Genomic DNA, 23,799 nt, shown 5'->3' with positions numbered 1-23,799 from the left:
TTAGGAAGGTCTGCCAGCAACCTGCCTCCCGGCTCTGTTAAGTTTGATCTCACCATAACGCTGACCGCCGTCGTATAAGTGAAATATTCTTGAGTACGGCGTAAAATACCAATCAAATAAATAAACAAAATATACTTCTCATGGGGAGTTAAAGGGCCCTTGACTAAAGTGTCGTAGACGTTGACCTAATCGTTAAAGCGTCCGCTTCGCAGTCGGGGAAAGGTCACCGGGTCAGGTCACACCAAAAACTACTTTCTGCTGCCTCGCTGCGCGCTCATCACTGAGAGGTTAGGGCCCCGTGTCACTATAATGTAACTTGCTGAGGTGTCATATCTGGTGTCTTCGGCATGAAACTTCAATGGCGGCAGCACTTTGGCGGCATGGACTCGCATGGACTCGGATATGTACACACACCTAAAGACTCCTCCTCGTCATATGACTGAAAAATCGTTAACTACGACGTTAAACCCGAAGCATCCATTCATTCTAAAGCGTCGATCCCGCCGAGGCCCATATGGCAATGGGGTCACAGGTTGACCAGCGCGATTCCAGGCATATCGCTGGTTCGGCTGCTGCTTTAAGTCAGGGGGTTTGTCAAGTACCTATCAAGCAGTGGTAATTTATTTCGGTTTCCTCCTCCCACAAAACTAAACACTTGCATATAAATCTGATCAAGATTCCAGGTAAATATATATACATGTACAAATACATATACGCCAGAACAAATATATTCATGTATTAAAGGATACATGAAACGGTTGTTTTCTTCTTAACACTGAGAAACATATAAGGTACATAAAAGCTTCTTATTAAGAAGTATAAAATACTCCCAAAATGAAATTGTTCTCATTTATCTATTTTTTATTTTATTTTTGGCATACCTTTCTTCATTCTCCTTAAAACCATAATCTTCATTTTCTAGTACCTTTCCATGTATCCTTTGATTTATAGGGTATATATGCTGGCAATATTGGTTCAATGCCAAGCGAGGAGAGGTACCGTCATTTCTATATCTACTCAAATATAAAACTGTACATGCAAAAAGAACTGGAGATGTAGCGAGAACACTGATACGGACGGACAGACGACAAAGCATCTTACCATAATACGCCCCACCACCAATGCGGTGGCTGTGAGTTCAAGTTCAGCACATGCTGGCTTCCTCTCCGGCCGTACGTGGGAAGGTCTGTCAACATCCTGCGGATGGTCGTGGGTTTACTCCGGGCTGTGCCCGGTTTCCACCTACCATTATGCTGGCCGCCGTCGTATAGGTGAAATATTCCAGAGCACGGCATAAAACACCAATCAAATAAATAAATAAAATAATACGCCCCACCTAATGGCGGGCCTATAAAAATTTTGGTGTATCACTGTCAAACACCAGTGAGTCATATAAATAATATCTTTTTGTGTTAATCGATTTACACAATACATTCTCGTATGATTCACTGCCATAGCAATGTCAAACGTTATCACACTGGACAAATGTTTGCTTTAAGATTCATATGGACACAAGGACCTTTTTTCTCAATTTCTAAACTTTTTGGTGGACTCCAGACATGTCTCTGAGCAGGCGAAAGTCCAACTAAACTATCTGGTAACCAGGTATATGAAAACCAGGAGAAATCAGAAAAATACTGTTTGAACCAAACACACCTTTATCTCCCCTTCTTCGGGTTTGATTTATTTATTTATTTCTTAACTTACTTGATTAGTGTTTTACGCTGTACTCAAGAGTGTTTGACTTATACAACGGCAGCCAGCATCATGGTGAGAGGAAACCGGGCAGAGGACCGGGGAAACCCACGACCATCTACAGGTTGCTGACAGATCTTCCCACGTGCGGCGTTTGATTTATCTTAGGGATGGATGCACCAAATCCAATGTCCCACCATTTTCATTCCAATCCCGATGAGAGCCAATGACATGACGTCACAAAAACAACTGAACATTTGTAACCAATGCGTGGAACATCCGTTTGACCTACTTGTAACAATATTGATTATGACTGGCTAAATGCATATTCTTAATTAAGATTTGATTAAAATTTGGGCAGAATCGGCCCGATAGATCTGGAGATATCAGACGGACAAGAATATGGTCTGCAATAACGTCATAATATTGACAGACAGACAAATAAAACATACATGCACTGCAAAGTTGATCAGCTCGAGAGCTTAGATACATGTAATTTTAAAATTTAATAAAAATTTGGATAAAATCGGTCCATTAGTTCTGGAGACATCACATGGCCAAGGATATCGTCTGTATTAAAGTCATAATATTGACCAACAGAACAAACGATTTCTAGTCCCAAAGTTAATCAGCTCTAAATACTGAAGTCATTGTAAGATTCAATAAAATTTCAGGCCGATACTTCTTGAAATATAAGGTATGACAAGGTTATTCCAGAGGCTGGACAGAACTAACTAAAATACAACAAAGAGGACAAAAATGATGTTGTATGCCTTTAAATCTTTTATTGCACATTCTACTATAGCACATACATTTACAAGCCAGTCTTAAGGTAAATAATTGTTCCTGGCGAATAGCGTATATAAAGACTTCATAGTAAATCTCAACAAAACTTGTCTACTTACCTCTATAAGCGACCCAATACTCTTAATACATTGCAACAGCAGACTTTGACAAGATCGCGGCACACAGCAGGGTATGTGGTGGGTAATGAAAATGCAAATGCGGCTGGTAAGCTACAAATTTGTCCATAAGATTCTTTTTTGTGCCCTTCAATAATCTACATGCACTAGCTAGAGTACCATCTGAAAGCGTTCAACTGAATACGGGTTTATGACAGATCTGATCAAGATTTACGTTTCTGTTTCTTTGGCGACACATCTACTGGCGAGTCTGCCAGAAATTTAGGCGTCTCTGGTGGACTACCAGCCAGGTAGTCGCAGAAGTCCATGGTGCTTGGTTCATCATTGTCGCTGATCACAATTGGGGCCTTCCTTTTCGTATCCGGTCTCGGGGACCGCTTCTTGGCATTACTTACTACCGGCTGAGACTTGAAATGTGACTTCTCAGGGTTAATTATTACCAGATCAGGCTTGTCTTTTTTTAACGACGTTTTGTCTTTTTGTGCTGTGCTAGTAGTAGGTTTGTCTTTGATTGCCGTGCTGGAGGGCATGTCTTTATTTGCGGCACTGGAGAGCTTGTCTTTCGGCTTTTGGACCTTCGGCAAGGCTTCAAACATTCCAGGTTCCACTGTGACAGTTACTGCCTCAGATCCATGCCTCATTGTCACTGCCTTCGTTCCTGAATATTACAACCAAATTATTTACACTCAAGACTATTACCAGCAGCTGACAAAGTCGGGGACAAATGAAAACATGTCAGACAAAAAGACAATTTAAATTATGACATGCTTTTGGGAACATTAACGACAATGGGAAACATTACTCAGGCATGGCCCATGACCAAGATCGGCCCAGCGCCACCTGGATGTTGTCTAAGGGAGGGAGGTACAATTCCATGGGCTATTTCCCTCAGTAGTAGACGCCATTACCGATTTATCTTTTCTTAGACCAGGTCCAGAAGTCTTGGTCATGGGCCGTAACTGATTTTTGTCCCCCGTTGAACAGATATGTAAGTACAGAAGAGACAAGTGAGATTACCACACACAGACTGGAACATCCCAGATAAATAAAAAGGTCGATGACAAATGAGAAGGTTGATGACAAATAAGAACATAACAGCTCAATAAGCTAAAACAAACAGGCCAAAATGATAATGGATGAAAAGAGATTGAGACACAAATGACAATGATATGAGAAAGCAATGATATGAGAAATCAATGAGAACATGGAAGGCAAGAAAACAGATGAAACAAGAACATGAAAAAACAACAAAGAACAAGGCTGACAGAGGAGAACATGCCATACAAAATAAAACATACCATAAAGAGCTGATATATATCTATGACAGGACCAGTGAGAAACTTTGGACAATACCTGGCACAAGGTAGCTGATGGTGGCATAAGGTGTGAAGTGAAAGTCTTCCTTTATGTAGTCTCGTAATAACATGATGGCCAGAATAAGCTCGCACTCCTCCCTTGACGCTGTGGTCACTGATGCCCCCGAGCCCTTCATGGGTTTTGTCCCCTTCCCTTGCCAGGTGTCTATCAGTTTGATGGCTGTCAGACGCTGTTGTTGAGCAGCTGCGTGGTCCAGGATGGTGATGACATCAGCACACATGCCTGATATGTCCACAGTCTGGGAGTTCACTGTGGTGGAATCAGTCACTGGAGATACTTGTATGTATGTATGCTTGGGATTTCACATCGTTCTTAAGAATTTTTCAGTCATACGACAATGTGTTTTATACGTACACACAGACCATGCTGCCAAAATGCTGACGCCATTGAAGTTTCATACCAAAGACACCACATATGACACCCAACCCAGTTACATTATGCTCACACCGGGCCAACCAGTCCTGTTTCCTTGCTCTAACCTCTGTGCTCAGCATGCAGTAAGGCAGCCATGAGCACCATTATTAAAGTCTTTTCTATGACCCAATGGAGTCACTTGTTGGTGGCAAACATCTATACATCTTCCACATATGATAACGCATACTAATTTGCTCAAGTGCCACGAAATGAATGAATGACTGAGGTTTCTAATACCATATTGCCAATATTTCAGCTATATCATGACAAGAACAGCCATTAAACATTATGCTTTTAGCATGGCGATATAAAATTAACTTTGTCTGAGTGGCAGTGGAATTTACCAGTGCTGACAACATGGTCACTTAACTTCCAATCCCTGTTGACAGATCTTCCCACTTCTAACTTGCAATATTATATGCAGAAAAACCTCCTTGGATTGTCTTTGGGGCTTTGGTGACAATGAATGATCAAAGGCACTCTTAACTAATTTATTATTTATTTGAATGCTGTTTTACGCCATACTCAAGAATATTTCATTTATACAACCGCGGTTAGCATTATGGTGGTAGCGGAAATTGGGCAAAGCCCGGAGGTAAAACCATGACCATATGTTGCTGACAGACCTTTCCATGTACAGAAGGCACTCTTGATGCAGACCACATGAGAAAATTCACAAATAACTTACCAAAAGTCAGTGATTTAATGAACTTCTCTGTCTTTCTCCAGCCATAAAACTGTTTGCCATTACGTAAATAAGAATTTCCCCGGCATGGCATACAACAACCACCAAATAAATAAATACATGAATACACACGACAGCAGAAATACGAGAAGACTGACCTCTGTTTTGTGGATCACAATGGTCACACATCTGATTACAGTGACTCTTGTCCCACACCTCCCCAAAGTGACGAGCAATCATGGAACGCCTACACCTGTAACAGGCAGGTATATAGGTATATATAGTACACAGCATACACGCGCTGAGCAAAGGTAAGGACTAGGAATTGTGGCAAAGCACAACACAGACACAGGAATCATCCTGAATTTTGTTATACAATACTGCCTTTTGTTACACAATACTGCCTTTGGTAAAAGATTAACTTCTAAGCTCAGAGATGTCAAAAACAAAAGTTATTATTAATACTGTGCATGTAAACACCTGTCCTTAATAAAGAATCCCTAATCAACTTTCAAGAAAACCACATTTTATACTTAGTTTTCACAACATGTATGGAAGGGTGATTTTACTACCTATCAGTATTTGTACAGTAATCCACCACACCCATCAGGTTGTCCAGGCCGGTCTGTTCTGTGAACACCATACTACTCTGTCTGAACACATCCGCCAGACGATAATACACTATACAGTGGGCCTGCTGGTCATCACGGCCTGTAAAACACAAGATGCAACAGAATATGTTCACTTACCAGGGAGAAAGGTCATTTCTAGGGAGAGAGGATCAACACATGCTCAGCAGTCAATTACTCATTACCATGGAGAAAGGATCAACACCTGCCCAGCAGTCAATTACTCATTACTAGAGCATAAGAAAACACAACACATGCTCACCAGGCAATTACTCATTACTAGGAAGAAAGGATCAACACATGCTCAGCAGTCAATTACTCAATATTAGAAAGAAAGGATCAACACTTGTGCAGCAGTCAATTACTCATTATTAGAAAGAAAGGGTCAACACTTGTGCAGCAGTCAATTACTCATTATTAGAAAGAAAGGGTCAACATATGCTCAGCATTCAATTACTCATTACCAGGTTGTAAGAAAACACAACACATGCTCACCAGGCAATTACTAATTACCATGTTTTGCCTAAAATGTAGCTTCAAACCACTTTCACTACTTAAATCAATTCTAGGCATCTTGTTAACTAATTTGTGGCATAAATATTTTGCTGGTCAGTCGTGTACACCATAACAACTGACCAAATCATAAAACTGACATGCATGTACACTTAAACTAATAACTTGCTTGCCATTTGCAGGAAGCAATGTTTTACAATAAATGCTCCATGTTTAGTAATGTTAGTTCATTGAAACCACATGAACAATTTTGAAATAATGTCTTACAGTATCTTCTAAATTTCTGCATATGACACTCTTCACACTGACCGCTGTTTCATTTTGATGTTAATGTACAGGCAGTTGTCAGTTAGGCATGATATCCTCTACCCGGGCTCTGTTTCACAAAGAGACCATAGGCTACAGTCAACTGTAACCACCATGGTTATAACATCTTTACCACAGTCAAACATGTTGCCATGGTAGTTACAATCAACTTAGCCTGCAAGGCAATACTGGCCTGCCCTGCATTGGCAGCTACAATCCAATACTGACCTGCTATGGTAGTTACAACCAACTTAGCCCACAGGACAATACTGATCTGCCATAACTGGTAGTTACGACCAACTTAGCCTACAAGACAATACTGACCTGCCCTGCCATGGTAGCTACCATCAACTTAGCCTGCAAAACAATACTGATCTGCCTGCCATGGTAGTTACAATCAACTTAGCTTGCCAGAAAATACTGACCTCCAATGGTAGTTACAATCAACTTAGCCTGCAAAACAATGCTGACCTGCCCTACCATGGTAATTACAATCACTTAGCCCGCCAGACAATACTGACCTCCAGTGGTAGTTACAATCAACTTAGCCTGCAAAACAATATTGACCTGCCCTGCCATGGCAGTTACAATCAACTTAGCCTGCCAGACTACTGGCCTCCAATGGTAGCTACAATCAACTTAGCCTGCAAGACAATACTGACCTGCCCTGCCACTCTCCTGGTACAAGTTTTCCATCGACTTGCTGATAGAATGATGAATGACAAAGCGGACATCTGGCTTATCAATTCCCATACCAAAGGCCACAGTGGCTACCACAACCTGTGAAAACAACAGTTCAGCAATATCTTTCTATCTTTGGCTGAAGTTTTGTCAAAATTTTTCTCACACTTAACAAATGTTAAATACAATATAATACATACACGTTTCCTGTTGTTGCCCTGTACATCATACAATGTACATGTATGATTTTATATTTTTTTTTAGTTTTTATTAGATATTTATCTTCAATTTTTGTTTTCTTCCTATAAAATTGTAATTATTTTTAACGCATCAAAATCAACTATAACAAGTTCTGTTTGTATCAATGTTGATACATGCAGTTCCATCTTACATTCCTAGTGTTAGTCAACACAGCATGTTTCACCTTTGTACTATCTAAGAGCATGTACAACAATGAACCTATCAATATTCCACGATCAATGACCTAGTAGCATAGAGGAAACAAATTCCTGAGATCTGAATACTTAAAAAGTTTAAAAATAAACGGTTATTTCTGACCAATATGACAAGTCAGTAAAGCTACAAAACCCTGTTTTAGTGAAAATCCAGCCACCCTCCTTTGAGCAATCGTAGGTGTTAACAATTTCTGACAAAGCCTTAAGTCTCCCACCTGTATCTTGTTACTGGACCAGGCCTGGTGGACTTGACTCCTATCAGCAGCTGAACAATCAGCGTGGTAAACTCCCGACTTGATCCCTCGCTTGTTCAGATCTGCTGTGATCTCCTCGGACTCCTTCTTACTGAAGCAGTACACGATTCCTGATAAAATCAGCACAGCTCATCAGTTAGTTAAGCAAATAATCATCAACATTTTTAATACCTTGTAAAACTTAATGTCCATTATCTTAACCTTCTTGAATAAAACTAATGAAAAATTTGAAACGATTATTTCTCTTGTTATCGAAAATCTTCAAGCTTTGCAACCACTAAAGCATTTTCCATCTGGAATTTATGCATACAATTATTATGAAAATGATGCTAAAACTGAATTGTTTGTGTCATTATAGATTCAAGCTTCATAAAACTGTGCAAATTATTTTTCTATGCCTCATACTTCTCTCAGAGTGTTTTAAAATACTGGTTGCAGTGTTTGCTGAAAAAGTTGGAGAATACAAATAACAATCATGCTATTTGAAGAAATTTAAGATGTAATTTGTAATAAATTACAGCCATACCAGATTTTCCTTTGAATTTCTTCTTAATCAAAGATTCCATATCATCTATGACTTTCTCTGGAGCAGCAGGTTTGTGTCGCACCTGTTATCAAAAGATTGCACACAGACATTATCGTATAAAGTTCAGATTTTAGCAACAGATACATTTTGCACCTTCTGCATGATTCTGACAGATTCATGCACCTGATAGGTTTTATTAATTTCTTCTCAGAAAACCTTAACAACATTTTCGGTGCATACGCATTTGGAACATATGGCACAAATTTTTGACATCAAATCAAATTTTCAGCATTTCCTCAAACTGTTTGCCTTTCAGTAGATATCATACTCGTAATTTATTTTGCACAGATGAGGTGATATTTCGTCGATCATTTGGGGTACTCTAAGATAATTGCAAAAATTCTATTGGATTTGCCCTGATAAAAATATTTTGCCAAAAATCTCCATATAGCCTCAATAATTCATAACAACTGAAAAATACATGTCAGTCTTCTTATCTTATGAATTATGCTTTCATATTGCAAATAATTTACACTTTACTGGTAAAATCTGTTGAGGATTTAGAGTATCTGAGTTGTAGTATTCACCATTAAAATATCTGTTTAGATTTTGCTGGTCATTTTTCAGGTAACTCCCAAAAATCAGTGTACTGTACTGATGGGTATATATATATATATATATAGATATATGGCTGTTTGGGTCTTCCACCTGGCTATATACATATATAATGAACCTCTAGAATTCTCACCTGGTAGTACAGGTTAGGTCTGTTAAATGAGGCTCTGAACAGGTAGCAGCTGTCCAGGGAAATGTTCAGGATGGTCTGTACATCCTTCAGGACACTGAGGGTAGCAGTGGCTGTCAGGCCCAGTATGGGAACCTCTGGGAACTGTCGCTTCATGATGCCCAGAAACTTGTAATCTGTTTATGTACAGAAAACGCTTGATTAGACAATAATACACACTACACACATTCATGAGCATTGCAAGATAGAGACCATTAAAAGAAGATGATAAGACAGTGACATTACATGTTATGCTTTTGCATCAGTACAGTTTTAAAATTTGTAGTTTTGAAGTATTAAAAAGTATTTGAAGTACTGCAGTATTCATTTTTTTATTTGAATCGTGTATTACGCTGTATATTTCACTTATATGACAGCAGCCAGCAGCATAGTGAGAGAAAGTGGGACAAGCCCTGAGGAAATCCCACGCCCATCTGAAGGTTGCTCGCAGACTGGACTTGAACTCACAGCATCTGCGACAGCATTGGTGAGAGACACGTGAACAATGCAGCCATGGAGGGCCCAAAGGCAAAATAAATTTTATAAAGACACTTTCACTTGATAACAACTCCTTTTAAAAAGGACAAAATTTTATTTTGTGTTTTCTTTTTTCTTTAATTTCTATGCTTTTTCTTTTCAATATTTTTTTTCATTTTTTTCCACAAGACAAAAATACTTTTGTAGTTTAACCTCTACGTCTTATTTGAACAGCATCAGACTTGTAATCTTGTGTGACTTTGTTTAAAACAATAGAAGAAAAGAAATGTATAATAAAATGTTTGCTTCAACAGATTTCTTGCCCTGATATTCACTGACAGCCAAATAAATTGTGCTTCTCTGAAAATTCTTCTCTGAAAGAGACTTCTCAAAATTCTGCGGATTTGCAGTATTTATAATATATTGTGACAGAACCTGAACTTACAGCTGAATGATGAAGCTCGACATACGTGGGGACAACTACAAGCAATGACACTGACACACTCCACCTGAGCTCACCTGGCCGGAAGTCATGACCCCACTGAGAGCAGCAGTGCACCTCATCTATAACAAGTCTGGCAAACCTTCCAAGTTCGTACATCTTCTCCAGTTTGGCCATGAAACGTTTACTCTTGGCCAGCTTCTCTGGGGTGACATATAAGATCTTGAGCGGAGAGTTTTTGTCGAGCATGGCCTCCTGTGTCTGCTTCAACTCCGCTGGAGTAGCAGAGGCTGACAACATAGTTGCGTTCACCCCAAGCTTTTTCAGAGCCATTAATTGGTCCTCCATCAGGGATACCAAAGGGGAGACAACTAAAGTAATTCCTTGTAAAATAGAAAAAAAAAAAAGAGAGTTTACTTCTCATTACATTTCGCTATGAAAGCTTACCCAGCCATGTGGACAATGCAAAACAAATGTCCAGTGGTTATTCAAATAACCTCTGAACACGGACATTTACATAAACCATAATACACTTCTGGCTCTTACTCGTTATAACATGTTATATTACAACACGAGATTCAGTATGGCATGGTCAAATTGTGTCCTCGGAATTTTTCACTCGGTGTTGTTGCACACTATTATGTGCACAGATCACGTAAATTCTTTTCACTCAGTAGGTCGATGATCGTGCAACTACTAGATGAAAAGCTGACTTGGTTTGCATTAAAATCCAGCCTAAAACTACATGTATGTCTGTTCCTATATTAAATATGTCACAATGTATCAGTAGCTAACAAACTCCATACAATGTGCTTCACTTACAACACGGAAACCAGATTTGTCCCTCATCAACAGCAATGTCATGTGGGAAAGGTGTATTAGTTTCCAGCTAGCAATTACACGGGTCAGGAATATAATACCAGTTTTGAGTCATGTTATCTTTTATTAAAAACAATATTTAGGACAAAATGTATTATAACAGTTCTTACCATTTTTACCATTTCCCCCAGAAGTACAGCAGTAATGGTTTTTATCCACAGTATATCATTCCAGGAGTCCAACCCAGCTATATTTCTTACAGCTACATGTATATACACCATCGCACATAATATCCTCAAGCAAATATCCTTGACAGTCCTCATGATGACTTTCTTACCTTTGGAGAGAAGGGCAGGTAACTGGAAGCAGAGAGATTTACCTCCCCCTGTTGGCATGATCAACATACAGTCTTTGCCTGCTAAAGTCACATTCATCGTTTTCAGCTGAAGTGGGCGTAGTTTGCTCATTTTAAACACTGATTTCATTTTTTCTGTTAGGTCCTTAGACCAGGCAAAATCTAGAACAAGACACATATGATTTAAATTAACACTCCAGACTCAAGACTCCGTACATGATTTTCTATGAACTAATGAGTGCAGTATTTATTTTTTTTATTTGATTCAATGGAGGTTTACACAGTGTTTAACAATATTTCACCTTATGTTCAACAACAGATAGCATTACCGTGTGAGGAAACCGGGCAGACCCCACGGAAAACCCATGACCTTTAGATCATCACGGGACAGGTGTTTATAGAATGGGAGGGGATGGACAAATTCTGCCTATGTGAAGGAATTTAAATACTCATTGGAAACAAAACATGTAGACATTTCAGTGAGCCTCTTGTTCTATTTGATATTACTTCTTCTAACGATGAATGCCATCAATTAACAAACTTTTAAAAGATTTTTAGTGTTTCACTTAATTTCAGAGAAGCTAGTCATTTGACACAACTTGTTCTCCATCCCATTGTTCAGTGAATTAGAATAAGTTGTAAACTTCACCTGTCTTTTCCCAGTTTTTCTCATCCTCATGTTGATCTTTAGAAGACTTCCGTTTTAAGATCTCTTCCAACTCCGCCTTCTTGCCTTGTAGGGTGGCCTGTCTGTCCAGTAGATCACTTATCTGGGACCGCACATACACAAGTTCCTCATTCACTAGCTTCAACTCATCTCGGTACACTGTCAAAACAAAACATGTGCTTGCTCTAGAGCTTTAGAACTGAATTCAGGGGTGTGGCAGAGAAGAAATGCACTCAACAGTGGGTTATATATAGGTTAGCTGGGTTTTCAAAAAGGGCAAGTAGCAGGTTGCAGAAAGATATCTACTGCCGTCCCTGTAGCCGTATACTTTTAACATACTTACTATTGAAATCAATAGTAATTGTGACATATTTACTTTGAATTCAGCCACCTACTTTTGAACTCTGACCTTCTTCTCTAATTCTTAATGAAAACCATGGGTTAAATTATTACATCTTGGTTCTTTGTCATTTAAGTTAACAAACAAATATTGGGGACAATAATTTTTTTTCATTACTTTTTGTTGTTTAAACTTTCTCCCTTTATTGAAATTTAAGAATAAGATTTAAACCACCATCAATCTGACACAGTTAAAGGACAGTCATGGTAATACTGAAGTGAACACCTTTGCTGGCCGTATACTTTACCAAGAAAAAGAAGTAGCGGAGACTAGTTTGGGTTTTTTTTGATGATAGTAAAGGAATTTACATACCTTCCATTGTGAACTTTTATGTGATTCGTGTCGTGATTCTTGTCCTTATTCCTGTGTTATTAAATTAATGTGTATAACAACCTGTCAACAAAGTCAAGAGGACAAAAGCATGAGACTATACTCAAGAAGTTTTCTCTTACACTAACTGACCTAAAATTTTGTCCACAAAAGTGCATTTTTTGAGGCAAATAAATATCATAAAATATTATTTCTGGCATTGAAACTTACAATTTCCCAGCAGAATATCATTCCATGTTCCAAGCAAACCTCAACATACCTTTATAAAATCAACAGAAAAAATCGGGAAAAATGCTTAAGTTAGTCATGGATGAAATTTATGGTCTTTTAGGGTATATTAAGACTGGGGAGTTTTCTGGGTGGGGGCTGGGAGACTGGTGGGCATGCTTCAGTCCCCGCACTATCTTTTTACAGAAGTCATTTTTGTTACTCAGCCCATCAGATTCCTAATTTGAGACTCAGCTCAGAACCCATTTTGGTAATGGTTCCGCAGCTCCTGATCTACATGCTGGGCAAGTTATTGCACTTTGCCATAATTGTACATACAGACTTGTGTCATATTGGTGGAAGGGTTTGATTTCTTGTAAACTCCATGTAAGGCAACCAAAATGGGCCTAAGGGCACTGTCAACTATTTATTGCCACTACGACCCCTAAGCCAAAGGAAGTGATCAAGTGTAGAACCTCAGAGATTCATTATCAACTGTAGGATTGCACTAGTGCTTTATGCGCCTGATAGATACTGAAAGTCGTGCATCTAAATCACAGCATCATCCCAGTCATAAAATTTAGGTTCACATTAATATCAAATTATAAAAAATGAAACTGTCAAGATGACTGCATGAAGAAATTTTCTATAATTATTGAACATTTTTAATGCATAATACCTATATAAATTAGCTAAGACATTGCCTTCTGAGTTTTGGGGGGTTGTTTTTCTTCTTTTTGGGGTATTTTTTAAATCTGTAATAAAGATATTAGCCACACTCAACTAATTGCACTGCAAATATTAACATATTAGTTTTCCAGGCTACAGTTGGGAGTTGTAAGGACTATGGTTATATTTACGTGTTGATCTCCACTTGCATTCTGAAATCATTTTTTCCCCCACAGTCACATGCTTTTACTGATTTTTCATTGGTTAAAATTGAATGGGAAGATGTTTAATTTGCATACAAAGAAAAACAGCGTAGATACGACATTTGTCATTCTAGATTCTGTCAAGTGTCAATGTCATTGACAAAATTCGCAATTTATACTTTTTGGAAAGGATTTACCTAACTTGTTGTGGGATGCCCTGGATTCGAACTTCCATCAGACAGCATGTAGGGTCTTCAGCTGGTTCCTTACACCACTACACCACTCGAATTGATGTGACAGACCATGGGTTTTAGACGCTTTTAAGACAGATGAACATGGTAAGGGTTGAATATGTATGTGCGTGTGTGACATGCCTTTGTCACGTGAACTACATCTGAAAAGGGTCTCCTCCATATCTGGCCAGCCTCATTCACCGAAGCATAAATGAATTGAAGTAAATAGTGACGTAGACAGTTACACGTAAATATAACCTTAGTTTTTACAACAGCCCTATAATTTTTATAACAATGTAAAGGCCTAGCAAATATCTGAAATATGTAAAAATACTCTGATAACAGCCCTACAGATCTTGAAATCACATCACATCCCAAGGCCTATCCAGGAAAACTGATCCTTGCCCTCAATCTTAGGTCTCAGTAAGTATGATACCTTTTGACAGCCACCGGATGACGTACTACATGTATGTAATCCTGACACGTCACTCGTGCGCTACTACAGCGATTCTTGGAAGAAATACAAAAAAAAAAAAAAAAAAGTAATCCAGAGCACAAGCTGATGGGTGTGCCTATTTGTTTAGAGATTCCCAGTTCAATCCAGCTTACTATACAGACAAGAAATATTTTCTACAAGTCCATGAACCTAGCGACATACATTAGTATTTACATCATCACCCATGATACATTAATCGAATACCTGCTTCAATTTACCACGTCTGTTTCCCGGCTTTTGTTGTTGCCGCCTGTTTTGGAGACTTTCGTTTTCTTCCTCTGCGCTGAAGAGCGACAAATATTACCTTGAAGAATTATCTCCCTTCCTCCTCTTTGGCGTCAACCACGATTGCAGCAAGTTCTTAGAAGAATATCATACGCACGAATTAAACTACCATGAGATAAAAGTTAAAACAAAAAAAAAAAAAAAAAAGCCATAATGAAGCTGTTAGTGTAACTAACTACAGCATACCGTCATGCTTTCATGCTTATCACTATGCTGTTATATGTTCAGATTAAATGACTCACCCCATAGGGTTAACTGTGCAAAAGGCCGAAGGCCTTAAACTAATTCACCCTAGACAACTAAGGGTATTTGTGACCATTTACATCTATAGAGAACATCTATAATTCCTCAGATTGGCTTCACCGGTTTATTGTGACAATGCAGCTATATTCCCTGAGATATTAAAAAAAAAAATGTTCTGGAAGACTTGCCCGATAAACGTACATATACGTACGGTATACATTCGAACTTTAAGTGGAGGCATGACTGGAACCCATAGTAAAAACGTTATCTGGACAAAAAACTGACAGGACTCAAAGAAAAACGTAAAAGCGGAAAAACCATTCAATAATTATATGAAAACTATCAAAATAAAAAAGACTATTTGGCTGCAGTTATAAAAGTGGTCTTCATTACAGAACCTGTATGTGCATAAAAGTCCCGCCATGGGTCATAATCCGTACAAAGCGTCTGTCCACTTAACACTGTAGAAACCCATAGAGGCACACGAGTTTACACACAAGCTAAAGGCCAAGTGACCGCGTCTGACTGGAAATCAGTCAACCATGCACCTTCATAACATTCATGCACCTTCGTACAGATTTACTGACATGTAAACGGCTATATGCAGATTACAAAGACAAATTCTGACTTTAACATTCACACTATAGGATATGAATATATCCATCAAAAATTAAAATTAAAAAAAAGTTCAAAACTATGGGATTTGAAGGGATATGTATTTAACAAGAAGACGTCTGTAGGCCCATTGAAAGTTACTGAAAGGCATATAACCGGTTGATTACTATGACAAATTTCGAATTCGACAACTATGGATCAAACGTATCTCCTTATCAATATGTATCTATATACCCAGGAAAAAAAAACGTATTTTAAAACTTCAGATCTTAGGTATTGTGATTTAAACAAAGAAGGGATTCTGCGGACGCGTGGTTATATGGACAGATGGACAGACGGTCGTGTTCATATATATGTAATACAGCCCGTTTCATGAGTGGATGTGTAAAATGCAAGGCAATGCTTGCTTTTAATTTACCTTATGTTATTTCATGTTATTGCACATTGAAAAGTGCATGTTCTTTATTTTTTTACTCTTTAATTTATTCTTTATTATTAATAAGTTTCGTATTAGTTAGAATTTACTTAATGTTATTATTAATTATGAATTAACAATTAAGAAATGGCTGGGGAATGCCGTTAACGATTGCCTATAGTACGGGCCTATCAAGTCTTTATATCTGCAATCCGCCTGTTTACAGTATCAGTCTTTATATGCATTGTGTATTACACCTTCTCATTATAACATTGTCAATATTCTCACATCTATGACTGCAAAAACAAAATAACTACACAAGAAAATGACTACAAGACATTTTATACATGTCGTACAGAAATGTTTTCAGTTTTATTGTGGTTATTTGATTAACGGTCACACAGGGAGGGTAGAGGATTTCCCTTTCCCCCGGCCAGCACCGAGAAGATGCTTGTTGGTGTTGTATTTACAGCGTTTGCAGCAGTCTTTCATTCTCTCCCAGCGTGAAACACACGCCTTAATAACAGAGGGTGGACAAAAAATAGGTGCAACAAGGGTGATAACTCCGGTACAGACCGTCCTGAGCACAAGTAACAGAATAACTCCAGCACAAATCCCCCCCGATGTGATAGACGCTAACTTAAAAGAGTTCCAGGGATCGTCTTCGTCCTCGACACTGGATACCACGTGTTTGCGCTGCTTCACACGGTTATCCAACAGCGGCGAATTCTTGTGAATGATTTTCTTAAAAGGATCATCCAGGTATGCCCGTTTGATGGCTGCTGACTCCTCGTGGTATACCGTCTTGGATATTTTGTTGGCCAATCCAGCCTCGCCTATTTGCCTTAATCTGTGGGTGAGATGGTGGAAGGTTTTGTTTTTCCCCTCAGTCTGGTCCCACAGTACTAGAAGTTCTATGCAGGTCAGTTTTGGTTCGTCAACCCCGTCCCCCAGCTTAGCCAACATGTACGATTCCGAGTGGAGAATTTCGGCCAGCTGTCGACATTTACCCTCCTGCAAGTGATCCGCTATGTACTGTATCTCGTGGATGTTGAGATCCACCGTGCACCTGCAGGCGCAAGGGAGAAACAACAAAGTCCATAAAACAGGGCAAACGTGCACCAAGGTCATTTGACTTATTTATAAACTACCGGTAACAATCAAAATAACGGCTTTGGAACACTGCAGATGCCAGTGATACTGTGACGTCCAATATTGCTGCTCTGTTGTGGCGTTGAGTATGGACCCCATACGCTCATTATCACACCATCCCTTGTCGCGAAATGATGGCAATGTCGGCAAATCTTCAATGGCACAATGTTTCTTTGTGGACGTGAAAGGCCTTCGTTAATGTGAAGGCGGAAAAAAAGTGGAAAAGCGGAAAATGAACGGGTTGATGGTGAAGAAAATTAGCGCTGACTATGATGACAAAGTACGAATTCAACATTTTCATTCCATTTTCGGTGAAAGCAATTGCAACGTCATGACGTCACAGAAAGATTGATCATTTGTAACCAATATGTGGGACATCCGGTCGACCTCTTTGCAATGATTGGTTAAATGTGTGTTCTTGATTGATAGTTCGGAAAGGTCTGCCGCTACGAGAGCGTTACGTCCACTCGAATGTGCATGATGTTCACGGCGTCAACCCCGTGTGGGTATGTTTCTAGACAACAAACATACTGTAAATCTTCATGGTTTTCAACCTCTACAGCACTTTTTTCATTGGAATTTATGCATACATTTATTATAAAAATGACGCTAAAATGCTTTGTTTGTGCCACTAAAGAAAAAAAATCATAAAACTGTGCATGTTAGCTATCTACATCCGATTGTTCTCTCAGAATGTTTCCAGATATTGGTTGCAGAGGTGGTCGAAAAGGTCGAAGAATTAGGGTACGTCCTTCTAATAAATACATGTTGGCTGCGCATGCTTGTTGTAGTCGATACCTCGTTACTAACACCGTGGATCATGTTTACAAACCTAGCTGAGTATGTGTCGTATTTATAGATATATGAATGTAAACCTCGAAGTCGGGAGAATAGCTGGGATGAAATGTTTCCCAGGTCATACTAAAGGCTTTAAAAATGGTACTTGTTGTTACCTCGTTTAGCGCCCAGCACTGGGAGATTAGAGCAAGGAAACAGGACTGGTTGGCCCGGTGTCAGTATACCGTTGTGAAGGGGTGGGGTGGGGGTGGAGGGGTGTTGTGAGGCGGTGTCAAGTCTGGTGTCTTCGGCATATTAGGCCTAACGCCAGTGATGCCAGCACATTGGCGGCGTGGATTCGCCCGGCGACGAGAAGACAGGATATATGTACACACATCTTTTAATAACAGGTAAGGTTAGAATGTAGGCCTATCTCCCACCCTTTCACCCAAGTTTTGTAAAATTGGGAAGTTCATGGAATATGGGGGGTTGGATACTGCATGATTTAGGCCTATCCTCCGTCATGATTAACGCAGATCTAGAACTTGAGGGGGAAATAGGCCCTTTATAAATATATATTAGCAAAAGTCACCTTATTGCAGTTCTACAGTATGTTATAATCCCACGATCAGAATGTACACTCATATACAGAATAAACTTATGATCAGGGTTTAATCAGTCATACTTAATGCAATATAACCGTGATACTTATCTGACATGTACAGTGGAGCAAATATTTGAGTTACGACAGTATTGGTAATTATCTCCCCTTGATCCGATCAAGACTTATGTGCCCGTGAATATGGCTTCCCTAATCGGGAGCGCATTGTTTTTGTCTGTTTTACTTTCATTTTGTGCTCATATATGTGTTGGTATATTACACGTGTTGATAGGTTCTGATGTTTTCAATGCCCTTCAGACGTCATGTGTTATTGCTGTCACGGAGCATGCTACAGCAGAAGTTTACAATGTAGTTCAGTATTTGGCTGACGTGTCATTTGACCAGGAAGATGCTGTTGTTATCGGCTATGTTGACCTCGATCATTTTCGATGGAAAGACGGCTCTGTCTTATCCTGGAAAGATGAGAATGATTCCGCAAAAGCGGATGTGTTATATTTTCCCCGTCGGATGGTGGACAGAACTTGTCTGTTGACCCCACCAACCATTTGGTCCCACCCAACAGCGCAGAAGGTCCGCTCCCACGGTAAGCGCACAGAGGCCTGGGTGGATTTCATCAACGAAGCTTGTCATGTGTATCGGACCGCGGATGGTGACTTATCCCCGGCGGGAATTCACCGCCATTATATCCTGCAAAATCTGTTCTTCGTTGAAAATGTCACCCAAGTTAATATGGGGTGTATATACAGGCATGGAAAACACGGCGAGTGTAGACGAAACGTACCGGTAACCAAGAACGACAACTCTACCTGTAAACTGAGAGCAGCTGGTTTCTACCACTCAAAGGACCACACAGTGGATAAGTCCAAGCAGTGTGACAAAAGCGAAGAACTGAGCAAATCATATTCATCTAATGTAATGCATGAAGCAGACATAGCAGAATGCACGAAAATAGAGTTACCATCTTTTAGTGATTTCTTTCAGAACCATCTGCAGAAGTCAAAACCAGTAATTATTAAAAATGCTATAAGAAGTTGGCCAGCCTTCACGAAATGGAGCAATAAACTACTGAGGGATTTGTATGGAGAGAGCAGAGTTCACATAAAACTGAGCCCATCAGGGGATTATGAAGGGGTGGAGTCAGCTGAGATCTGGGAGGACTTTGAAACATTTCACATTCCTGACATTGTCCGATCGCAGCTCCCATATCCTGACCTAGTTGTAGTCAGACCAGCCACGCTGGATATCAGATTTTCTGAATTTTTGGATTTAGTGGAAAATGTGTCCAGTGGAACCATAAGGAATATATCTGCCTATTTGGAGTACACATCACTGTCTGAATATTTTGAAGAACTTGTGGAAGATGTGCAAGAAATGCCTTTTATTTCTGGCATGTTGAACTTAAAACATAAAAACATTTGGCTCAGTGATGGAAATACCTTGGGAAAATTACATTTTGATCCCTTTGATAATTTTCTATGTCAGGTGTGTGGGGTTCAGAGTATGACTTTTATTGATGCAAAGATGTATATGGTGCGATACACAATAGAGCTTACCCTTTAAGTGATGTGAGGTACATTTACATTGTACTCAAATGGAATTATATCACTTTTGTTCTACATAATGGTATGTTTTATTTGACTTTGATAAATTGTCCGGGTGCCTGTGGCCTCGGTAAACACTTGCTGAATTGCAGCTTAGTTTTAATCTGTTATTCTTCGTCTTTAATTTTCAGATAAGTGGACAGAAAGAGGTTATTTTGTTTTCTCCTCATGAAAACACAAAACTCTATGAAGCTCATATTCCGGAAGCTTTGCTAGGATTTAACCGAAACACATCAACATTCCGTAGAAAGTCATTGCTGGACAGTACATCCATGGTTATGTCCCCTGTAGACATATTGAACCCTGACTTTGAGGTAGACAATAGTTTTCTATTGACACTTTAGTAGACACTTTATTTTCTTATGGCCTGGATACTTTATTGTGATAAATGAGTGACATGAGTGTGGAAGTGTTAACATTGCATATTGATACAAGAAACAAGGTAATCACTACATGTACCTGTAACCACATGTGTGAAGTCATCCACAGGTACAATATGTGAAATATGTGTAAACCATTTCCAGATTTCATCAGAGGGTGATATACATGTAGGCATTGTTTCTCAACAATTACCTACTATGATTTTCTTCTTTTTTTTTTTTGATTGGTGTTTTACGCCGTACTCAAGAATATTTCACTTATACGATGGCGGCCAGCATTATGGTGGGCGGAAACCGGGCAGAGCCCGGGGGAAACCCACGACCATCCGCAGGTTGCTGACAGACCTTCCCACATACGGCCGAGGAGGAAGGCAGCATGAGCTGGACTTGAACTCACAGTGACCACATTGGTGAGAGACTCCTGGGTCATTACGCTGCGCTAGCGCGCTAACCAACTAAGCCACGGAGGCCCCACCTACTATGACGCTGATGTCGTGAGTGTCTAAAAGATAAAAAAATGATCCCACCCAACCTCACCCAGGTGATACACATCCCACAAGCCAAGACTGCCCACCTTCCCCCCCAACCACACACACACACACACACACACTCACCAAACCACCCCCACTCACCCCCTTACATTGACTTCCATACATCAAGACCCCCCCGGCATGCCATCATCCCACCTATCATGATCACTTAGATAATTAGTCTACTCCATTGCTCTGGTCACAATCTCAGCAAAACCCACTCTACCTTCACTTCATGAATATTTATTTGCTTTTTTATTATTAATTTTTATGTAAGAATTTATTTAGTTTTTTTACGGGTAGTTTTATTGGTGAAGGACATCTATCATACTACATATATGTCACCATACATAAATGCTGGATGATTCAGTGTGTGTGGTGGATTTTTCAGAGGTTTCCTGAGTTTGCTTATGTGTTCCCCATGAACTGTACCCTGGGGGAGGGGGATGTGCTGTATCTACCTGCCTTCTGGTGGCATGAGGTCCAGTCCAGACCCAGTCCTACGGAGAGGAGGAACCTGGCTCTTAACTTCTGGTCAGATCATACCTTAAATGTCTGTTCTTTTAAGTTATTTACAAGATTTTATGATGATGAGTGCTGGGGGTTTAATGTCATACTCAACAATTTTTCAGTCATATGACGAGGAATTCATTATGATGGAGTGATAGGTTATATATCACCTAGCTGAATTCTATATCACAAGTTTGAAAGAGCATTTCGTATACCATTAAAACAATTAGTTTCATCAAAAATTACTATATTTGATTTAAAATTTTTCACAAAAAAGGTCATCAAATATCTGATAGTTATTTACTTTTGGTGGTAGAACTTTTTGCATTAGGCTATCATCTTAACTTCCAAACCAACCTCAAAATGCCTTTTTAAGATCAATAGAACTCTCAGAAACCTCTAAAATGAAGAGTTTGGTGATGTATGACATTTTTGGTAATGTATGACATTTTAGGTAAAATATTTTGTTCATATCAAACGAAATACAATGTTACAAAATAAGATAAATTGCTGACTTTTTTTCTGACTTTTCAGGAGTGGTGAAGCACATGTACATAACACATTATACTGACTACATTATTTTTTTTTTATGTCCAGGTATGAGCCTTTCCTAACCAAGGAGTTCCCATGTGCAGTGTGTAAGTTGGATGTCAACCCAGTGTACAGGCATCTCCTGTGAGGCCATCAGTAACAATCTGTTTATTGGGTGTGACCTGACCAACCATAAAAAGTGCCCTACCCTAAAGTTTTTCTTGGGATATTTTGTTTATCTCACAATGTTAATTAATATTGTTGAAAAATTTATCTTTTTATTTGGCAAAGTAAAAAATAAATCTTTGGAGAGCAGTATAACATGATAACATCTATCTGCCAACTGTACAGCTTAATTATACTGAATTATAAAGCATAATTGAAGTGTTAGATTATACAGCCTGCCTGTATTAACATAGATAGCCTGACTGCTCTACAGCTTGGTATTGTATCATACAGCTTGGTTGTACACAATTATACAGATTGACTGCATGTATTAGATTCTGAATTTGGTTGTATAAGATTGTACAGATTGACTGTATTTATGGATATACAGATTGGCTGTATTATATCATACAGTTTGATTTTACAACATTTCCTGCGGTATAGAACTGACCTGTGAGGGCATAGAAAATGTAATGTTGCCTGCTCAGAAATATACAGTTTTTAAATCACCTTTAAATCACAAATAAAAATATATTAAATACTTTGTCAAGATTAGTTTATGATAAGATTGTATAGGTAACTTGGCAAAATGTCCTGGACATGTATATCCTATTTTAAATTTACATATTTTGTTCTTTACTTTTTTGTATGCTGAGCAGATTTTAAAATCAATTCCTCTTCATATGTGTGAGTATTTAGTGTTTTATGCAATACACCTCATCCTGTTATCACACCATATTTTGTTCATTTGACAACAATATTATTAAAGAAAAGCATAAAGCACCAATTAAATAAATAAATAAAATTCATTTGACATAAATTAGAGTGACGTCAGTCAATATCATGTATGTTTGATTGAAGATGCAATATTAATGTAAATGTACAGACTTTTTATTTTGATGCACAAGTTCATAGGATATATTTTGCTCAGACAGGGTTCCTACATGTATGTCTGAAAAGTTCCCAATATTTTGTGCTTTGCCTCATAGTCTGTTCCATTAAGTGTCACTGCCTGTCAGAGTCTGTTAAGTGTCACTGCATGTCAGAGTCTGTTAAGTGTCACTGCATGTCAGAGTCTGTTGATTGTTACTGCATGTCAGAGTCCGTTAAGTGTCACTGCATGTCAGAGTATGTTAACTGTCACTGCATGTTAGAGTCCGTTAAGTGTCACTGCATGCCAGAGTGTGTTAAGTGTCACTGTGTGTCAGAGTGTGTTAAGTGACACTGCATGTTAGAGTCTGTTAAGTGTCACTGCATGCCAGAGTGTGTTAAGTGTCACTGTGTGTCAGAGTGTGTTAAGTGACACTGCATGTCAGAGTGTGTTAAGTGACACTGCATGTCAGAGTGTGTTGATTGTCACTGCATGTCAGAGTGTGTTAAGTGTCACTGCATGTCAGAGTGTGTCAAGTGTCACTGCATGTCAGAGTCTTAAG

The 23,799-nt window shown here is 39.0% G+C and overlaps 2 protein-coding genes across 4 annotated transcripts; one reads left to right on the top strand and one right to left on the bottom strand.

Moving 5' to 3' along the window:
• Positions 1-2,471: 2,471 nt before the first annotated feature.
• LOC135466550 (ATP-dependent DNA helicase Q1-like) lies at positions 2,472-14,790 on the bottom strand. 3 transcript variants are annotated; one of them, XM_064744097.1, is made up of 13 exons: positions 14,743-14,790; positions 12,715-12,794; positions 11,985-12,161; positions 11,318-11,497; positions 10,239-10,544; positions 9,207-9,379; positions 8,459-8,540; positions 7,894-8,042; positions 7,205-7,322; positions 5,667-5,805; positions 5,253-5,347; positions 3,972-4,244; positions 2,472-3,276 (listed from the first exon to the last, which is right to left on the bottom strand). In XM_064744097.1, the coding sequence occupies exons 2-13, from the start codon at positions 12,719-12,721 to the stop codon at positions 2,822-2,824; spliced, it is 2,154 nt and encodes a 717-aa protein (XP_064600167.1). In that variant the 5' UTR covers positions 12,722-12,794; positions 14,743-14,790; the 3' UTR covers positions 2,472-2,821. The 3 variants fall into 3 exon arrangements, with proteins under 3 accessions (XP_064600167.1, XP_064600166.1, XP_064600168.1); XM_064744096.1 differs by lacking the exon at positions 14,743-14,790 and having other exon boundaries at positions 12,715-14,580; XM_064744098.1 differs by lacking the exons at positions 11,318-11,497; positions 11,985-12,161; positions 12,715-12,794; positions 14,743-14,790 and adding an exon at positions 11,160-11,238.
• A 4,231-nt stretch (positions 14,791-19,021) lies between these two features.
• Positions 19,022-22,881, top strand: LOC135468552 (bifunctional peptidase and (3S)-lysyl hydroxylase Jmjd7-like). Its single transcript, XM_064746870.1, has 4 exons — positions 19,022-20,131; positions 20,382-20,564; positions 21,552-21,694; positions 22,268-22,881. The coding sequence occupies exons 1-4, from the start codon at positions 19,157-19,159 to the stop codon at positions 22,347-22,349; spliced, it is 1,383 nt and encodes a 460-aa protein (XP_064602940.1). The 5' UTR covers positions 19,022-19,156; the 3' UTR covers positions 22,350-22,881.
• Positions 22,882-23,799: the final 918 nt, after the last annotated feature.

The sequence above is a fragment of the Liolophura sinensis genome, chromosome 6 (assembly GCF_032854445.1).
Source record: "Liolophura sinensis isolate JHLJ2023 chromosome 6, CUHK_Ljap_v2, whole genome shotgun sequence".
NCBI classification, from domain to species: domain Eukaryota; kingdom Metazoa; phylum Mollusca; class Polyplacophora; order Chitonida; family Chitonidae; genus Liolophura; species Liolophura sinensis.
Note: the sequence above shows the minus strand (reverse complement) of the source record. Positions and strands in the feature narration are given on the sequence as shown.

Coding starts and splice junctions, on each gene's coding strand:
- LOC135468552 (XM_064746870.1), top strand. CDS start 19,157: ATGGTGGACAGAACTTGTCTGTTGACCCCACCAACCATTTGGTCCCAC. Junction 20,132..20,381: donor TTGATAATTTTCTATGTCAG/GTGTGTGGGGTT, acceptor TTTAATTTTCAG/ATAAGTGGACAGAAAGAGGT. Junction 20,565..21,551: donor TATTGAACCCTGACTTTGAG/GTAGACAATAGT, acceptor TGGATTTTTCAG/AGGTTTCCTGAGTTTGCTTA.
- LOC135466550 (XM_064744097.1), bottom strand. Junction 11,498..11,984: donor GAAAAACTGGGAAAAGACAG/GTGAAGTTTACA, acceptor GTCTTGTTCTAG/ATTTTGCCTGGTCTAAGGAC. Junction 7,323..7,893: donor GGTCCAGTAACAAGATACAG/GTGGGAGACTTA, acceptor TTGTTTTCACAG/GTTGTGGTAGCCACTGTGGC.